General features: G+C 36.6%; 3 protein-coding genes across 3 annotated transcripts; 1 reads left to right on the plus strand and 2 right to left on the minus strand.

The window, feature by feature from the left end:
• Positions 1-1,552: 1,552 nt before the first annotated feature.
• On the minus strand, positions 1,553-4,553 carry LOC110857168 (iron transport multicopper oxidase fetC). The gene is made up of 4 exons (XM_022105773.2): positions 4,343-4,553; positions 3,933-4,053; positions 3,635-3,865; positions 1,553-3,241 (listed from the first exon to the last, which is right to left on the minus strand). Exons 1-4 carry the CDS (start codon positions 4,472-4,474, stop codon positions 1,596-1,598), a joined length of 2,130 nt encoding a protein of 709 aa, XP_021961465.1. The 5' UTR covers positions 4,475-4,553; the 3' UTR covers positions 1,553-1,595.
• A 1,310-nt stretch (positions 4,554-5,863) lies between these two features.
• On the minus strand, positions 5,864-9,470 carry LOC110857282 (alpha-L-fucosidase). The gene is made up of 7 exons (XM_022105903.2): positions 9,112-9,470; positions 8,735-8,873; positions 8,558-8,664; positions 7,988-8,148; positions 7,710-7,911; positions 6,790-7,093; positions 5,864-6,300 (listed from the first exon to the last, which is right to left on the minus strand). The coding sequence occupies exons 1-7, from the start codon at positions 9,317-9,319 to the stop codon at positions 6,072-6,074; spliced, it is 1,350 nt and encodes a 449-aa protein (XP_021961595.1). The 5' UTR covers positions 9,320-9,470; the 3' UTR covers positions 5,864-6,071.
• Positions 9,471-11,648: 2,178 nt separating this feature from the next.
• Positions 11,649-17,417, plus strand: LOC118438140. The gene is made up of 6 exons (XM_035857947.1): positions 11,649-12,420; positions 12,714-12,847; positions 13,465-13,655; positions 13,733-13,814; positions 15,894-15,940; positions 16,026-17,417. The coding sequence occupies exons 1-6, from the start codon at positions 12,272-12,274 to the stop codon at positions 16,443-16,445; spliced, it is 1,023 nt and encodes a 340-aa protein (XP_035713840.1). The 5' UTR covers positions 11,649-12,271; the 3' UTR covers positions 16,446-17,417.
• Positions 17,418-18,148: the final 731 nt, after the last annotated feature.

The raw sequence follows: 18,148 nt of genomic DNA on the forward strand, positions 1-18,148 counted from the left end.
AATGGGACAACCGAAAGCAAAAATGGTTAGATACAAATATAAAAATATTTTCAGAAAAGTCTCCACTTTTCCGGCGGGAATCCCACTTTTCTTGACGGCAAGGTTGCAATATTCATCTTAAATTATGCAGAAACTATATAAAGTATATAAATTTTATACGATCAAATTGATGTTTTTAAAATTTTACCTCCAAATTTCCTATAGTATAAGTACGTAACGTTGACATGCTCGATAGAATGGTCTCGCGAAACCAAAAATTCCGGCCAACTGACAAGAATGAGAAACAAAGTGCAGATTATGGCGATGACGTGGATAATAGCTCGAATAGATTGTAGTGGATCTTTGTCATTTAAAGTGTTGGGCAGTCGGAAAATTAGAAAGGTTACGTATGCAAGGAAAAGTGTTAAGTTGAGGTAAAATGGGGTCAAGGATTTCTTCCTGATTAAAAATCTCTGGGGCCCACCGTACTCCCAGGGAACGCAAGACATGAATGAAGACATTTTCAAAAGTTGGATTGTCAAGTTTTCATGGGATTTTGAAATCATGGTTGAAAACTAAGGATAAAATGTTCGTTAATTTTGACACACGATAATATCATTTGGAAATGTGTAATTAGGAATTTTGTAACTGTTTTGGGGAGTGGACTCTAAATGTGGATTTAGCTAGGGAAAAATGGGGTTACAGGCTAAAATTTCAATATGCTGATTCCTGTAAAGCTCAAACTGTTATGATTTGCACACAAATCGTAGACTAAATTCGTTCAGTATGCAAATTTGGATTAAAGAGGCTGAAATGGCTTTTGCAGAAAAACAGGATCTTTTGGCGCATCGGTACTATTATTAGCTAGGCTTGAAATAAAAATCGATTCTTCGTTTATACAATAAATATATGAATATTTTAGAGCATTGCTCCGATTAAACGGTGCAAACCTTGGACTTTTTTGCAGTAATTATACAAATTTGGGATAATTTTTAAATCGTATAATTATATATATTTAACTAAATTATGACAGATTTCCAGTCAGTTAAATTACGATAAGAACCTCGTTTGCGCAATTATGAAGCATTTGCAAAAACGAGTATGCTTATGTAAATACAGATGTGCGGAAATATTTATTTTTTTCTCTGTGCAGAATTATTGGTTAGGCAATCACTTGCAATTAGCGAATGTAATTGTGGCCCAGCTTACCAACATTTGTCTGTGAATTGATAATGAGAATCGAATTCCCATTATCAATTCGCAGACAAATTTCCGGAATTGTCTGCAGAACATTGCCTAGAATTTAGATAATGCCGTTGAATTTTTCCCAAAATCCTCGCGCGACAAAAGTAAAGATTTTTTGAATTTTATCTACTAGCTCAAACTCTGTTCCTAAAATGAAATGCAACGGTAACAAAAAATTTATATCATCGTACAAAATTGATTTATGCAAAAATACTAAAATTGATTAAAAATGGACCATTTAAATGGAAAATATACCTCATTGTCTAAAAACGTTAGTGGCAATCAATAAAAAACAAAGGAATTTATAAAATCGATCAAACAATAGAAGTTCGTCAGCTTTGGATAATAATTTATTTAGTGTTTCCTTCAAATCATACAATAATTCCATGATCTCGACACAACTGCGTGGAATTATTAGCCAGCCTAATATTTTTCCTGGCCTCGTCTTCCCCCTCGATAAAAGTGACCACCATCCCGGACAAGTTGTGCCAATCGATGTGACAATGGAACGTCCACACACCTGAATTATCCGCCACGAAACGTAGGACTAGATACGATCTCTCCTTAACCATCGCGGTATCTCGTAAAATTCCATTTAATCTCAAAGGATGTATTTTTGGATCAAAATTCCCATCTCCCTCCTTTCCAGACGCCATAATCCAAAAATGATGACCATGCAAATGCATCGGATGAGGACCATCGATCGGATTATTGATAACCAGCTGAACCACCGACATGTATTCGAGCCTTAACGGAATCGTTTCCAGTGGGAGTGGAATATTTTGCAACATTTTCATAAGTATCGGTTTCCCGCTCGGCAGCTGGAACGGCGTCCCGTTAAAACTAGCTCGCACAATGCCCTCTGAATCGCGGCCGAATTGAATATTTAGTACGAATTGTTGATCCACCGTAGATGGCGCGGTCATTCCGCCTAACGGAGTGATATCACTGTCCGTCAAGAATTTCTGGGGTGTGTTGATCCTTGGCGGGATAGTGTCGGAATAATAGAACGGTTCTTTCGAAACGGGCACGGAATTTGAACCTCCGACAGGAACACTGTTATGATATTGGAGCATTCCCACCCCCTCGGTAATTATTTGGTCGGGAAAGGGATTAATATTCGTTCCTGGAACGACGAATAAGTATTCGGTCCGAAGTACGGCTCTGATCGGGAATCTCCCACAGTTTCCGGGTGCCCCCTCGTTTTTCTTTAGAAGAAAGGCATATCTTTGCCCAGGCGCGATGAACACGGCGTCCACAACCTTGCCCGGTTTAGCCACCTCGATCCCGTCAACTTCGACGACAACGAGGGTATGATGATCCACGGAAACGTTGAACATCGCCCTCCCGCCGACATTGATTAACCGCATTTTGGTAAGTTTTCCCTCTTCGAGGTGAAAAACGGGCATTTGTTGGGCTCGGTAGGAACAGGTACGATTCTTAAGGACGGCATATTTGCAATTGTACCGCCCCATACCGTTGACCAGGACGGAATCGGGGTAGGGCGGGGCTCCCTGAGAACGGGTGGAGAGATGCCACGCCTCATTTTCAGGGCCGGACTGATGATACCATTCGGTCAGTTTTACGGTAAATTCGCCATCGTACGGGTGCACGGTTTCGACCCGTTTTCGGACAATAAAGCCACCCCAGAGGCCCTCCGTGTACTGACTGGCGTGGTGCGAGTGGTACCAAAAGGTGCCGCTTTGGTGGAGGTGGAAACGATAAGTGTAAGATCGATGGGACTTGATGGGGCATTGTGTGACTTGTGAGGGGCCGTCGTCATGGGGGGTGCCGTACTGGTGGATCCCGTGCCAGTGGAGGGTCACGTTTTGCCCGTCTTGGATACTGTTGATGACGTTGACTTCGAGGATGTCGCCTTGATAGGCGAGAATAGTTGGGGCTGGGAATTTACCGTTGATTGTGAGGATGTGGGAGGTTTGAACGCCGTCAGGAGCTCCGTTTATGTAGGAGATGTTAAAGTTGTAGCGGACTATGGTTGGGGGTGGGGGTGATTTGTCTGGAAGATTTATAAAAATTGTAAATTAGTTAAATGAAATTGTTGCGAAATTTTTGTTCGAAAACAGTTTTTGGAAATTTTTAGTTTTATTACGAAATAAGCAGGCTTATTTTCTGAGTAAATTGGTGAACAAAAATTCAATAGTTCTCACGTCAAATAATTTTTGAGAAAATCTAGTAAATTGATATTATCAACTTAAGTTCTCAAGTTCTATGAAATTTTCAAGATTTGCGAACTTTGGTATAACTTTTTTTGCTTTAAAATCATGAAAATTTTGTTCGAAAATTTATCAAATCAATGAATACGTATTTATTTCTTAAGCTTATTTCGAAAACTTTTGCTGAATGAGGTCAGACATGAAATAAGACGTTGAATCATTGATTCCTTACTTACCAATTAACCTGAATGCGGATTGTTCACAAAGTGGTGAAATTGTCATTGAACATTTCGTGCTCAGCCAGTTACCTCGGCCCCAAACGGAAGTAAACATACAATTTTCTTGTGTATTACTCAAACTTGGTGCAGAATTCCAGCGATTGAAATATTTTATCCTGGTTCCGTCCGGCCATACCCAACGCCCTTCTTGCTCCAAATCAGACCCACCCAACCAAAAATTGGATCCGGCTGGAAATATTTACCAATTTAATTCTCGTTTGTCTGGTAAAAATTCTATTGAAATTTTACAATTTACCGGAATTATTAGCCCCTTTCGTAATCCTATTAATGATCTTTTGGTCGGCGGAATCCATTATGGACACCAAGCTCATCGACTTGGTGTTCTTGCATAAATTGGAGTTTTCTTCTTGATTCATCTGCAAATATAAAAATTTACACTTTTGCAAGTCTGATATACATAGGTATTAATTTCTCGGTATTAAACTTGCTACCGCTTGATATTAAAATTATACCGGTCCAAAAAAAATAGCTACCGATACGGTAAAACTTTAATACTGAGCTATTACTAGATGGAATCACTTATCAATACCACTTTGGTAGAGTCATACCATGAATACCGCTCGGAATTAATTTAATACTGGATTTCTAAGAGTGTGCTTAGAATCCATGTATAAATTTGTTAACTTGTTCTGAATACATACATACCATTGCGGGTTTGGCGTCACCTAAATTCCAGTAGATTTCCTTGACCAGTTCGGCCGCCGGTTCGAGGAGCTGCCCATTGCACACGGTCAAGATAGTTGAGACAAGAAGAATGGAGTATAACGTGATATGCATTATGATGCCTGTGGTTATGCAAGATAATGCAATTCCTGTCACCCAACTTAGCTTGTAGTCAACTGATCACGGTGGGTTGGCGAAGGTCAGTCAATATAAAATATATGTAGATACTTGCACAGATGTTACGTCGTTTGAATCATAATTTTTGCCAGAGTCACGAGGTGTGCAACTCTATTGAAGTCATTTTTCCAATGAAAAAATGTGGATTAATTTAAATTCGTAATATTAAGTATTATTGAGAAATGATGTATGGAAACGTCATTTCATTCTTAAGCTTGCATGATTCATTTAGCATGCACCTGTCTGGAATATTACTGCGGATCGTACATAAATATGTAAATAGGTAGCAGACGTGCAATATTGCACGTAATTCGATTGCATGTAATAATTTCAAATCAACATAAAGTTCATTATGTCTGCTCGTCTAATTAATTCTTGACTCGGAGGAAAAGCAGGGATTAAATTTATATTTACGTAATTATTTGTCCCATGATTTCGTAAATGTGCATTCATTTAACAATTTTTGATTCCAAAATTTTTTCAATTGTATTTTCCCCAAATTGTTTAGGAACAGCGAAATCATTAATTCATGGAATATAAGAACCCTGTTAAAGACGAATAGATGTAACTCATCTAATCCAATAACGCGTAAATATTTTTTTCACGAATTGTTTTTTTATTGTATCGTATTCATAAAGATTTTTATTATGTTTAACAAATTATTTACGACTGTAGAAAATTCAGCATAAAATTTTAGGTTATTCATTCAGACGAAATATTCGACTTCTTCTCGTTTACATAAATGCAGCACAATTCCATTAACCCTTTCACCACCGGCAGGTGACGATTTAATTCTATGCATTAGCTCCGCGTCATTTCCGGATGTTTTCGGATTAACGAGGGACATCCCATTTGTGGTACAAAGAGTAGCAGCAGCTTGGGCGTTTAATGGCTGAAATTTCATAATAATGTAGACCACGCATTTTTTAAATAAATGAACTTGCACTACAAATTTCACTCACCTGATTTTCAATTCCAGATTTAGCCCAGTAGTAAGAAATCATTGTCCGCCCGACGAGTTGGAGACAGACGGAATTATAAATTAGAAATAAATTTGCGCAAAAAACTAATGCCGTAATTTGCATTAATTTCATTTTGCCAAAAAAGATTACCAAATTACGAAATTTATCAAACGAGTATGACTCCAACCTCAAATTAATGTGAATTGAGATAGAATCATTTTGATGAGAACGTTGAGATTTTGAGGAATTGTGATGCAAATTTTGCTAGAAATGTGGGCATGGTGCATTATTGATTTGCTAAGCGAATAATTATGTATGACGTTAACTTTTACATTATCGATGCATTTTAAATAAATACATGTGACTCTGTTAAATTTATTTACTGATGCAATAAATTTCTCAGAATTTAATTATATGTGTATGCTGTAATTTTAATAACCCATAAAAATTAGAATTGAATATACAGATATATGCATCTGTATATGCATTTTAAGTCAATAATTACACACAAAATAATTTTGAAACGGTTTTTGGCACATCTCACTTGAAATGTTTTTTCATTCCGTTTTTTTCTAATTGGTAATGACCAGTGTCCAAGTCCACTTTGAAGTTGTGAGGTCAGGTCGTGGAAACAAGATCCGAATTCCAGGCGAGGCTGCGTCAAACGGTAAGTTTCCTTCGTGACCTAACATACTAATCGTTATGGTCGGATTATACGTTACGGCGCCGAGTTGGACAGACTCCCCAGGCCAGGAAGTCACAAAAGCGTAGATCTTGCTCCCATCCGAACTGGCAGTATACCTGCATACATATGTACATAAATATTGAAATTTAAACCAGTCATGTGCAAACCACACATACATACATTTTCTGTGCAAATATTGAAACTCTGGCAAATTTTACAAATTAAACGCGTTTATGTTGAACATTTCTTGCAACGTTTTACGAAATTGGGGAGATCTGTCAAAATTCATTGCTCCCAAGCGATAGGATCTTCATTAGAAAATTTACAACACATGGGCATTTCTTAAGATTGCATTACAAACAATTTTTTAAATGACTTGCAATGGGGGTACTCATTATGCGATCGCATATTCGAACCGCAACATAATTTCTAATAAATTTCTAACTAAATACTAGACTTGGAGATTGTCAAGTTCGCGAAAGAATTTTCTGGCCAATTCTTTTGCGAACTTGTCAACTTAAGTTTTTTTGCTAACGTTGCGAACTCATACATATATGAATACCCTGAATGTGAAATATGATGAAATTGTGCGTATGTCAAATTACCAGACTCCTTGTGTCACTGTGTCATTTTGACTCGTCCAGGGAACCGAACCGTACACAGCGACTCCATTAACGCCCAACCAATCGCCCATCTGGAGGAGGCGTTCTTGTTGGATTGGAGCGATCATTCCTTCCCGTGTGGGCCCCACGTTGACTAAAAGGTTCCCCCCACAGGACACGGTTTCCACCAAAGTTCTCATAAGCTCTTCTGGTGTTAAGTAATCTTCGATCTTAGCATTTTTTCTGTACCCCCAAGACTGCTTGTCCAGGGTCATACAGTTTTCCCACTTATGAGGGAGAAGATATCCTGGAAGGAAATGGGAACACAAATATTAATTAATGTGCAGAAATATCCTGGTTTAAAGATGTGAGGTATTAGGTTAATGCATTTGCGTAGAAAATCAACTCGTATCAATTTCAAGTGTGAGATAACGGAACATGATATTGTATACTCTTAACAAAATCAGGTCCAGTATGTGGTCAAAAATAACACTAAGCTAAAGAACTAGATAAATATATCACTATTTATCAAACACAACCAGAATGATAGCAAATATTACTATGTATATAGTAGTATGGTACGTATGAACGTATATACATACATATGTATGTATGTATGTAAGCATCATGCGATGATATACATATGTGTATGCATTATCGTCAAATTGTATATTGTCTATTGTCTATTGTAATTGTCACCAAACTTGGTGACAATTAATTGTCAAATAGTGGCAAATTTAACACCAAACATATCTACAGATATTCTGTAAGTCAGAATTTAACCGAATATTTTAGAGTTTACAGTTTTATGCAAATACGTGCACATCAAATTTACGTAATATCGCAACCAACTACGACAGATTAAAATTCTCCCACCACTTTTTAAAAACAACGTAAATAAATAAACATTTAGAAATTTTTACCAGGATTAAGACGATCGCCACCAGTCCAAAAACCACCATGCTCTCCTCTCGTCTCACTCCCCCATCGGTCATTGATGGCAACGGTATCCTTGACAGGAGATTCGTTGTACAGCCAAGCTAGAAATTCGGTGGATTTCCAATATGTCGAAAGTGCTTCCCACTCTCCGTCAGGCCACACGATTTCTGGGACGTACCGTTCCACCTTTGCAATAACAGGGAGGTACATAAATTTGTAATTTAGAGTAAAATTAGTCGAATTTTAAGTACAGCTCACATACAACTTCCTTAAAAGCAGGGATCACTTTTGTCGTGACAAATTCATCCGTCGTGAAGCCATTCGCCTTATCTTGCATCCATAATGGATTGTACCACTCATACATCGAGTAGTAAAGGCCAAAGCGGAGCGATGTCCTGTTCCTGATAGCCGCAGCGAATTCCCCTGAGATAAGATAAGAATACTTATCGACAAATAAAAATTATTTATGTACCTAAGTACAGAATTCTTTAAGAAGTCATATATATCATGATATCATGAATAAGTGATCAAGATCTTCCTACAGTTCTCGGTCACACTAAAAAATCCGTAAAATCAGTACACTTGCAAACTTTCACAAAATTTTAGAAAAATTTGTAAGGAAAATTAGCTTACAATTTTTTTTAATTTTGCTCAGATCAAGGGCGTTCTTCGTTTTGTAAAAGCTTGTAAAATTATTTAACGAAATTTGCGTACATATTTCACAAGTTACCAAGGACTGCGTGAATTGCCTCAATATTTTCGCCACGAATGAGCAAAGCTGTGAATTTTTGTTAGAATCGACTAATTAGTCGCGATAATTGATGTCACTTACCAACGAGATCTCTGTGGGGCCCGACATCCATAGAGTTCCAGCTGAATGAATATTTCGACGGCCACAGGGTGTAACCTTCATGATGCTTAGAGGTCAGGACTACGTAACTGAAAATATTGTAAAAATTTTGGAAAATTTTGCAACGTAAATTAATTACATATGTACATATGTACATACTTTGCACCCGCTCGCTGGAAAAGATCCGCCCAGTCGGACGCGTTAAAAAATTCGGCTGTAAAATCGGGACCAAATTCCTGATAAGTAAAACCAGGCTTGTAATGTGCAGTCATGAACTCCTCGCAGGCTGGACATCCGCCTATTCATAAATACAAAATTTGTATAAATTTCATTGATGGTATTCACGACTAGTTCGAATCCATTGCAACGTGAACAAACCAAACATTTCGTACGTTTCAATTGGCTTGAAAATTCATTTACGAACTTGAAGTAGTATCTGTTTGCCAATTTATTTTCAAAATTATGTTGCAATGCGAACTCATAGTGAATTATTATGTTTTGATTTTATGCCAAAATTTTGAAAGTTGTCCACCCACCAGATTTCCATTCCGTCCAGAACCATTCGTTTTTAAAGGCAGGCACGCTGTAGACCCCCCAATGGATAAAAATGCCAATTTTCGCCTCATCATACCAGGCCGGGATTGGGCGAGAATCTATGCTGGGCCAGTCGGGGGTGTAATTCTGGGTGTGGCAGTGGCTCAAAAATAGAGCACTTGTGACAATGAATAGGAATAACTTTGCCATTATGATGGCTCTTTTGCACAGCAAACAGCAACTATTGAGTTGAAGTGGACAATATTTAGTGAACTGGACTCAAGTTTACTTATATTTATGCACGTAATCGATTGATTGATATAATTTTTGTGTATTTATTTGGGAAAAACAACAAGATATCAGAGATTATTTTTGTGTAGTGAACAGTGGCCTGGATTATTGTGGATATTGTAGCAATTGGTATTCGCTATTATAATTGAGGTGTGTTTGTTAAGTTGTCAACTGGATATTTACCATTGATTAAATTAGCTTGTATAAATGTGTGTATTAATCTTTTTCCAGGTTAGTTGTGTTTTTCGACTACGTTGCAATTCACTTTTGCATAATTTACGGCGCTTGCATCTCAGAACGAGTTTGAGATTAAGTATGGAAAAATGCAATATCGGTGCACTTCTACTATGCAAATATGTAATAGAAATGTTCAAGGTTATGAGTTTGCACGTGTATGTATTTAATATTCAAATGTCAGTTTGTTACGACTTATTTATAAATCACGGGCTTGGTTGTGGGAAGATGCAATGCACAAAAGACCCTGCACTGGGTAAGAAAATACCAATGTAAAACATATTCATAAATACAAATATCATATTAGAAAACAACAGCGAGGAACCAAAATACTGGTAAATATGTACATATTCCTGAAAAATGACGACTTACAAAAATATGAAGTTATGAGCATATATTGATACATACGTACATACATGCACACCTACTTACCTAATGCGGTAGCAAACGATTTGCAGTGTGGCATCATTCTGTGAGTTATTTACTGTCCTTATGGTGCATACATACATATGTACATATGTATGTGCTGTACATATTTATAATTTCAGATAGGGACAATTTTGTATGGCGCTGGTCGTTTAGCCTTTTTCTAAATATAATAATGTACACATGCATCTCTGCGAATACAATTTATACAACAATGAATAAAGTAATACATGCTGTGCATATATGTAGGTCAGAATGTCACAAAACATACATTGGTATTTATGTAATTATGCAAATATTTGCAAGTTTATCGTAAATACTTTACTTTACACATACTTTATACATACTTTTGTCATATTGAACTTTTTAATTAAAATCATGTATGATGAGATGAATGCACGTAAATACATATGTACTTCTAATGCCTAAACAACTAGCCACACATATGGACAATGTACTTGTATGCATACCATAAATATGCATTCATATAAGACGGTGTCCATACCAAACCTTGAAGCCTTGGCAGCTGGATTTTTTATTTTTGAATTTCCATCAAAAATAAGTTACAGACCATGAAATTAGTGTAACAGGAGAAAAATTTTTACAAAAAGTTGCTACAACCCTCTGTAATGACCATACCCCGGACAAATATTTTTTTATCCTACCCTACTCATGTTGAGCTCAACACGAGTAGGGTAGGATAAAAAAATATTTGTCCGGGGTATGGTAATGACCGTTTTTGTGATTTAGAGTAGGGTTCGTAGTACGGCGATTTTATCGCCATTGTTTGACGTAGAAAGCTGAAATTTCGTATTCTACACCGTCTTGAATGTCCCCAGGCGGGACTTTTTCGTTTTAAGGTCTAATGTCGAAAATGACCTCAAAACCGGTCACTTTTCGACATGCACATTTTCCCATGGTTTTATACATATGGTGTCAAGTCTCACATAACCCCATAAATGGGGTATCGTGAGAAAGGTCTTGGCAAGTGGACTCAGAATATACTCTATATAGTTTGTGGGGTCTGCGACCACAATCTGATTTTCTAAAAATCAAAGAATGTTACGAGTTTTGGCATACAACATTTAACACAGCAGTAGATTGAGAGCCAACATAGCAAAAGACCGACGAAAACTCAACATTACTCATTGGCCTTTAACTAATCAGGGGGTGGTCCCAGACCCCACAAAGTATAATATTCTGAATCCACTTGCCGAGACCTTAATCACGATACCCCATTTATGGGGTTATGTGAGACTTGACACCATATGTATAAAACCATGGGAAAATGTGCATGTCGAAAAGTGACCGGTTTTGAGGTCATTTTCGACATTAGACCTTAAAACGAAAAAGTCCCGCCTGGGGACACTCAAGATGGTGTACAGTCTGAAGTTTCAACTTCCTAGCTCAAAAACTGTCGAAAAAATCGCCGTACTACGAACCCTACCCAACCTCACAATAATGGCCATAGCGGATGGTTGGGGGCAACTTTTTTTCAAAAATTGTCTTTTGTTACACTAATTTCATGGTCTGTGACCTATTTTTGATGGAAATTCAAAAATAAAAAATCCAGCTGCCAAGGCTTCAAGGTCTGGTATGGACACCGTCATAAATATTATGTATAATATACCATGCAGCACCACCTACATACAACATATATATGTATTCTTTGTATATGTGTGCAAATACATAAATTTATTTATGTAAATATGTACATAAATGACTTTGGTTGGTGATAGCATAGTAACTAACTGTTTAATAAGATATTTACCAAGATGGAAATACCCTGTTCGTGCACTTTCTCCACATCGATGCTGTCAACCTTGCCAAGTGCACATAAAATATGCATTACATATTTACTTACACGTCTACTTGCAGTCTGGCAGACTAATGCGTTCGTGATTTTTAGCCAATTCATTACACAAACAACATGCCACATTGGACAAGAACTTTCTTCAAGCACAGGTCAGTGTCACTTTGAGAGAAATACGTTTGTATGCGCAGAGAAAGTGGAGAAAGTGGATAATGGACAGTCTGTCCCGCACACTGGGATCCCTGCTCCATTTGCCAAATAAAGAAGAGTGAAAGTGGAGAAAGTGTCTCCAAACTGTTTTTCATCCGCTTCAAATATTTATTTACATAAACTGCTCCACTCACACTTTCTTTCCCAGGGCTGAGACATGGCTACTCTGGAATCATAAGCTTTACAAGATGGTCACAAACTATACGACTCAAGGGCAAGAAGAGACTGACCTGAATTTCTTTAAAATAATCGGTACAGTGATATACGTAACTTGTATTGCAATCAATGTCGTAATTCTGATTGTGATTTGTGGTGCGTGCAACAAGCGGAAAATCAGGTAAGTAGATAATTGGAATATTTTTGCACTGTTAAAAATCTGGACAAATATATACTCCGTACTGGTTTTGATCTGGTAATAACTTCCGACCGGATTGGTAGTATTTGTTTCTGAGTGGTAAAGTTTTAATTATCATAACATTACTACATAGATATACGGTATTGCGCATTATTACCAGTGCGGGTAGAGTAAAGTTATACATGCACTCCGGTCAGTAATGATTTGATATCAGTTTTCGAAGAGGGTAGGAAATCTGTAAAATTTAAGTATTAACGATTTTTCTTGGTTTACAGGGACATGACAATTTTGATTGGAAATTTATGCAGTGTCGTCACATACAGTGCGGTACTCTCTATTTTGTCAATTTTCGAATTCGATAAGAGATTGACCGTGGAATATCTCTGTAACGCAATATACATCCAGAGAGGTACATGGAGAAAGTCTCTGTTTACGCAAAAAATTAGTAAATAAGTTATTGTGGCAATTCATCGCATCTCATTTAGCAAATTTGCGAATCTCAAAAAATTTATGTCGTTAGGGGACTCGCAAAATATGACTTCGTAAATCTGACACATCTACGTATATACCTCAAAAACGCCTATTTCGTTGCAATTTGTTTGCGAAATAGTCTTGCGAAATAAAAATATGCCCAATTTTTTGATAAATTTACAAAAACAAGTCCCATAGTTTTCCAGCAAAAGTTTTGCGGAATCTGGCAAACTTCACAAAACGTGGCAAGTTTTGTTGCTGTACTCACTTTTCGAGATATGTGAAGGTTGATGTGAATATGCTCATTGTAAAATCCGTAAATTCTGTAAACTACAAACTCAAACATTCGTTCGTACAAACTTTTGCAAAATTTTACAAATATTTCTTAGGAAAATTAGCTTCCAAATTTTTGTAAACTTGCTCAAATTAAGGGTTTCTGTTTGCTTTGTAAAAGTTTGTAAAATAATTTTACAGAACTTTCAGATTTTACAAGCTACCAAGTACTACATATGTGAATTACCTTATTGATTTACTTGTTCAAACCTTAAATTGTAGCGATGGCCTTGAACCTGCTCCCCTTAACGATTCTCTCCATAAGTTACGAACGGATGAGAAAATTGAAGCCAAGCTTTCCCAAAATAAAGATCGCAAAGATGCTGCTCGCAATATGGAGTGTGGCCGTGCTTGCAGCCCTGCCTGCACTTTGGACCATGGAGTACGACTCGGAGAAAGCTCAGTGCGTCAAAGTTGGTGAAAGTTTCTTAATTCTTTTGAAGATTGGAAATTTAACGACTTTCTCCACTTTTTTTGCATATTTATGTAGGTGTCTTCTTTACATAGAGTGGTTTACCAAGTATTGAGATGTGTCGTGTTCCATTTCGTGGTGGCAAGTCTACTCGTGCTTGGTATGATTGATAAATAAATCATTAATCATTAATATTCTACACTGATGTCAGGAATTATCCATCATTGGACAAGCTTATCGTTCAAATGTATATTTCTTAAAAAGTACAGTAGATATTCAAATACTTTTTTTTGTCACTAGTAGACCAACCAATTGGTAGTACAATGTCACGTAATCAGGTCTCAAAAAAATTTCAATATGGGGTAAAAATAAATTATCTCGCGGGCATTCAAAATCAACGTGTCATAAAATATCCATCTTTTTTGCTCCTCAGCTGAAAAAAAGAATAATTTGTTTTGGTAAGTTCTTTCTTTAATTTATTTTTGTTCTTAGATCATTTTCTTACGATTAACGAAGAAAACTTGTACAAAATAGGCTATGGGGAAGAAGGTCAAGGAGACGCCATTTGCAATTCGCGAACTGGTAATCAAGCACCATCAGGGCGATGCCAATGGGAAGAAAACCCAACAAGAAATTGCAAATTTGCTTAAAATACCTCGTTCAACAGTTCAGTATATAATTCGGAAGCACAAATTATGTGGACTAATTGTAAACAAGCAAGGAAGAGGTCGAAAGCCAATATTCTCTAAGAGAGAAAAAAGTGCCATTATCAAGAAAGTGAAGGTCAACCCAAAATTGACAATTTCTAAGATCAGAGATCAAGTTGCAAATGAAACTGGAAAACTAACCTGTCGTAACACAATCATTAAAGTAATCAAGTCTGAAGGATTTAAGAGTTGCAGAGCCAGGAAGAAGCCACTCATTTCAAAGGTCAACCAGAAGAAACGGATTGCGTTTGCAAAGGAGCATGTGAATAAGCCCCAAAGTTTTTGGAATTCGATCTTGTGGTCTGATGAAAGCAAATACAACTTATTTGGGTCGGATGGACGTGCCAGAGTTTGGAGAAAATCAGACGAGGCTCTAAAATTGAAGAACCTCAACCCCACCGTAAAACACGGCGGTGGAAGCGTTATGGTTTGGGGCTGCTTTAGCTACGCAGGGACTGGAGGTCACGAATTCTTAAACGGGACTATGGACCAACACGTGTACCAGGGTATATTGTCCCGTAATATAAAGCAATCTGTAGCAAGACTTGGTCTTGGGCGCCGCTACACGTTCCAACAAGATCGTGATCCCAAACACACTGCGAAGACTACATGGGAATTCTTCAAGAAAAACAAGATAAAAGTGTTGGAATGGCCCCCCAAAGTCCGGATCTGAATCCAATTGAGCATTTGTGGGACCATATCGAAAGACGGATCAGAAACTATTATATTTCAAACAAACAGGACCTAAAAAATGCAATTTCGGATGCATTCGAAACTGTGACCCCGGAAGTGACAAAGACTCTCGTCGAATCGATGGGTCGCCGCTGTCAAGCAGTAATATCTGCTCAGGGTGGGCCAACACGTTACTAAAAATTACTTTTACCGATCATTTATTACAAGATTGTTAAAAATACGAAGTTAAATAAAAATGATGGATAATTTCTGACATCCGAATTTTGAAAGCTCGCGGTAGAAGACATTATTTCCCCATATTGAAATTTTTTTGAGACCTGATTACGTGACATTGTACTACCAATTGGTTGGTCTACTAGTGACAAAAAAAAGTATTTGAATATCTACTGTACTTTTTAAGAAATATACATTTGAACGATAAGCTTGTCCAATGATGGATAATTCCTGACATCAGTGTATGTCATTAATAAATAAATAGATAGACACACTGTCAACTGTTAGAAATCTGGTATTGATTTTTTGGTGTTAAATTTGCTAATGCACATGCCATCGTTTCTTAAGAATCTTCTTGAATCCTGCACTAAAAAATCAAGTAAATAATTAAACAGAAACAACATTTAGTGTGACACTTGAGTACATACTGCTGCAGAATTCGCGGATTTAGGGAGGTTTTAAGTTGGCAAAACACGAATTTTCACCGTGCAACTATGTAAACGTAGATATATAAAAATTTTCATGCCGACCTATTGTTTATCATACCGCATTACTTATCTATACCACTTTGACAGAATGTGCATCATGCATTTTTTACATGATAAAACAATTTTTTCTTCTTTCAGAGCTATACAAAGTGCGATCAAAATTTAAATACTTTTATAGCGTTAGGGTAAGTATAACAAATTATAATCACAAAAATTTAAATTACAAACCTAAAAAAAGAAATAAATTTTATATTTTTTTGTTTAAACCAGACCATCCACTCAGACAAAATCCGAAGGAAAGTACAACGTGTCCGATTTCTCTACTGCAACTCGATCATGTTCATCTGTTACTGGGTTCCGTTAGGAATCTGCACCATTTTTTATGAAGTGACCCGAAAACCGAGCACTCGACTACATGCTGAATATCCAAACGCGGTGTATGTTGTGTCCATCCTGTTTTTCATGTACGTCATGTGCCTTCCGCTCATATTACTGTGGACGAGTGATTTGTTAACGAGACGGGAAAAATCAGTCAACACCATGAGGACGAAAATGGCTGTGATAAATTCGGATTTTAGCCGGTGTAGTACGCAAGGATTGGCATGTGCTATTCCGAGCATTATTGTAACCACGGAGGGTGAATTGATGCAAGGTGACACTCAACAAGTGGAGGTTGAGGTTTACGTATAAATTATACTGTTAGTGACTGCATAGTGTTAAACTGGGGATATTTTTAGTAATTTTAATTTTGGAATCGATAGAATATTTGCAGTTTGTGTAAAACTTGACAATCTAAGAGAACATGCGTACATAAAATTTTACTATTCTAAGTTGTGTTTTATGCGGAGAAAGTTTTTAAAATTTAAGCATAATGCATTTTGTAGAAATTTTAGAAATTTTGTTAGAATTTATAAATTTTGCAAATTTTACATGATGGTGCATTATGTACTTAATTGTGTATTCATACATTTGCAGTGCAAATTTTTCACTACATGTATCACCGCACAGTTTTTAATGGGATTGAATTTTCATGAAATGCACTTTACGTAAAATTAGTATTCGAAGTTCATTCATGATATTCTGGGTGCTATATAAGTTTCATATTGTAAGAGGGCTTACTGTACAAACATAAGGCGAGACATAGTTACCTATATGTAAATATGATGGAAGAGTAAGACCATATTAAAAGTGACACTTTCACCCATCTGGAAAAGACAACTGCTCAAGTACTTGATCAAATTATGTATGCATGAAATCACTTTCTTAGATTAGAAACAAACCTTCATATTTACATAGATATTGTATCTGTAGAAGTACAAAAGAAGAAATTGAAATGTGTGGTAAAATTTACTCATTGAATCACTCTTACTTTCTTAATAATTAAGAAAAGAAACATTTATATTTTTATAATTAATTATAGTTAGGCTTAGGTAAATACCTTTAGTGAATAACTTTTGATATTTTGCATTTTTGATGTACTTACATACATTGATAAGTTGTGCCGGTCGAATGTGAAGCGTAATATTTGGGCAAGTTTCTCTACTATGATTTGGATGTATGTAAGTGTCATTATAAGTATTATAAGATTTATGCTCGTACGCTGCGTTAAATGAGAAGGCTATTCAATGGTCTTTGTCTGGATTGTGGTACATAATGATGCTATTAAATACGATGCTTTCATGCAAATCAGATTTTTCATGCAATTTATTACATACCTAAACTCATGTTTTGCGTGTTTCCTACATAAATACAATTTTGGTAAATGCAGATGTTTGTTTCGCCTATTTAAAAAATATAATCATTAGTCCAATTTATGCCTCTACCATATAACTGACATTCATCTTGAGCATTGGAGCTACCCGTGCAATTAGGGGTTACTACTCGAGCACAATTGCATTGTGCTCCAGTACCGGAGAAACATTGCATACAGGATCAGAAAAATTATCAAAATAAGAGGAAGTTTTTTAGAGATTTTTAATACGACACTTTTCGTGGTTTAATACCCGTAAGAGGTATGTACAAATAGGTACAAAAGGGGGTCACTTTTCATGCACTCATGTAAATACGTAATACTAGAACATATCCGAGGGTATCAAAATCTCTTACTGTAGACGACACAACCTCTCCTAACTACTGCATATATTTAATTCGTACATATAAATATCCAAATGTACTTTTGCATGTATCTGCATATTTCACTTCGCTCAAGGTAACTAACTGGTCACATGCATTTGTATCGGCATTACATTTTCCAGTCAATTCCGTACATGTCAACTGCAGATACGCTCATAGTTTCATTTTTCTGTCCCTGATTCCAAGGCAATTAATGTTGACGAGAGGTTAAATGTTACACGTGTCGTACGATAAGAACTAAATTGTTGTGTACTGTACAT

This window comes from Folsomia candida, unplaced genomic scaffold (genome assembly GCF_002217175.1).
Source record: "Folsomia candida strain VU population unplaced genomic scaffold, ASM221717v1 Fcan01_Sc018, whole genome shotgun sequence".
Lineage (NCBI taxonomy): Eukaryota > Metazoa > Arthropoda > Collembola > Entomobryomorpha > Isotomidae > Folsomia > Folsomia candida.

What these genes read in the sequence shown, in the direction of transcription:
- LOC110857168 (XM_022105773.2), bottom strand. Translation starts at nt 4,474, where the DNA reads ATGCATATCACGTTATACTCCATTCTTCTTGTCTCAACTATCTTGACC. An exon ending in GTGACGCCAAACCCGCAATG is followed by an intron (nt 4,054 to 4,342) that starts GTATGTATGTAT and finishes TTATATTTGCAG; the next exon opens with ATGAATCAAGAAGAAAACTC. An exon ending in ATCCGCATTCAGGTTAATTG is followed by an intron (nt 3,242 to 3,634) that starts GTAAGTAAGGAA and finishes TAAATCTTCCAG; the next exon opens with ACAAATCACCCCCACCCCCA.
- LOC110857282 (XM_022105903.2), bottom strand. Translation starts at nt 9,319, where the DNA reads ATGGCAAAGTTATTCCTATTCATTGTCACAAGTGCTCTATTTTTGAGC. An exon ending in TGGCGATCGTCTTAATCCTG is followed by an intron (nt 7,094 to 7,709) that starts GTAAAAATTTCT and finishes ATTTCCTTCCAG; the next exon opens with GATATCTTCTCCCTCATAAG. An exon ending in ACAGTGACACAAGGAGTCTG is followed by an intron (nt 6,301 to 6,789) that starts GTAATTTGACAT and finishes ATATGTATGCAG; the next exon opens with GTATACTGCCAGTTCGGATG.
- LOC118438140 (XM_035857947.1), top strand. Translation starts at nt 12,272, where the DNA reads ATGGTCACAAACTATACGACTCAAGGGCAAGAAGAGACTGACCTGAAT. An exon ending in TGCAACAAGCGGAAAATCAG is followed by an intron (nt 12,421 to 12,713) that starts GTAAGTAGATAA and finishes CTTGGTTTACAG; the next exon opens with GGACATGACAATTTTGATTG. An exon ending in CGCAATATACATCCAGAGAG is followed by an intron (nt 12,848 to 13,464) that starts GTACATGGAGAA and finishes CTTAAATTGTAG; the next exon opens with CGATGGCCTTGAACCTGCTC.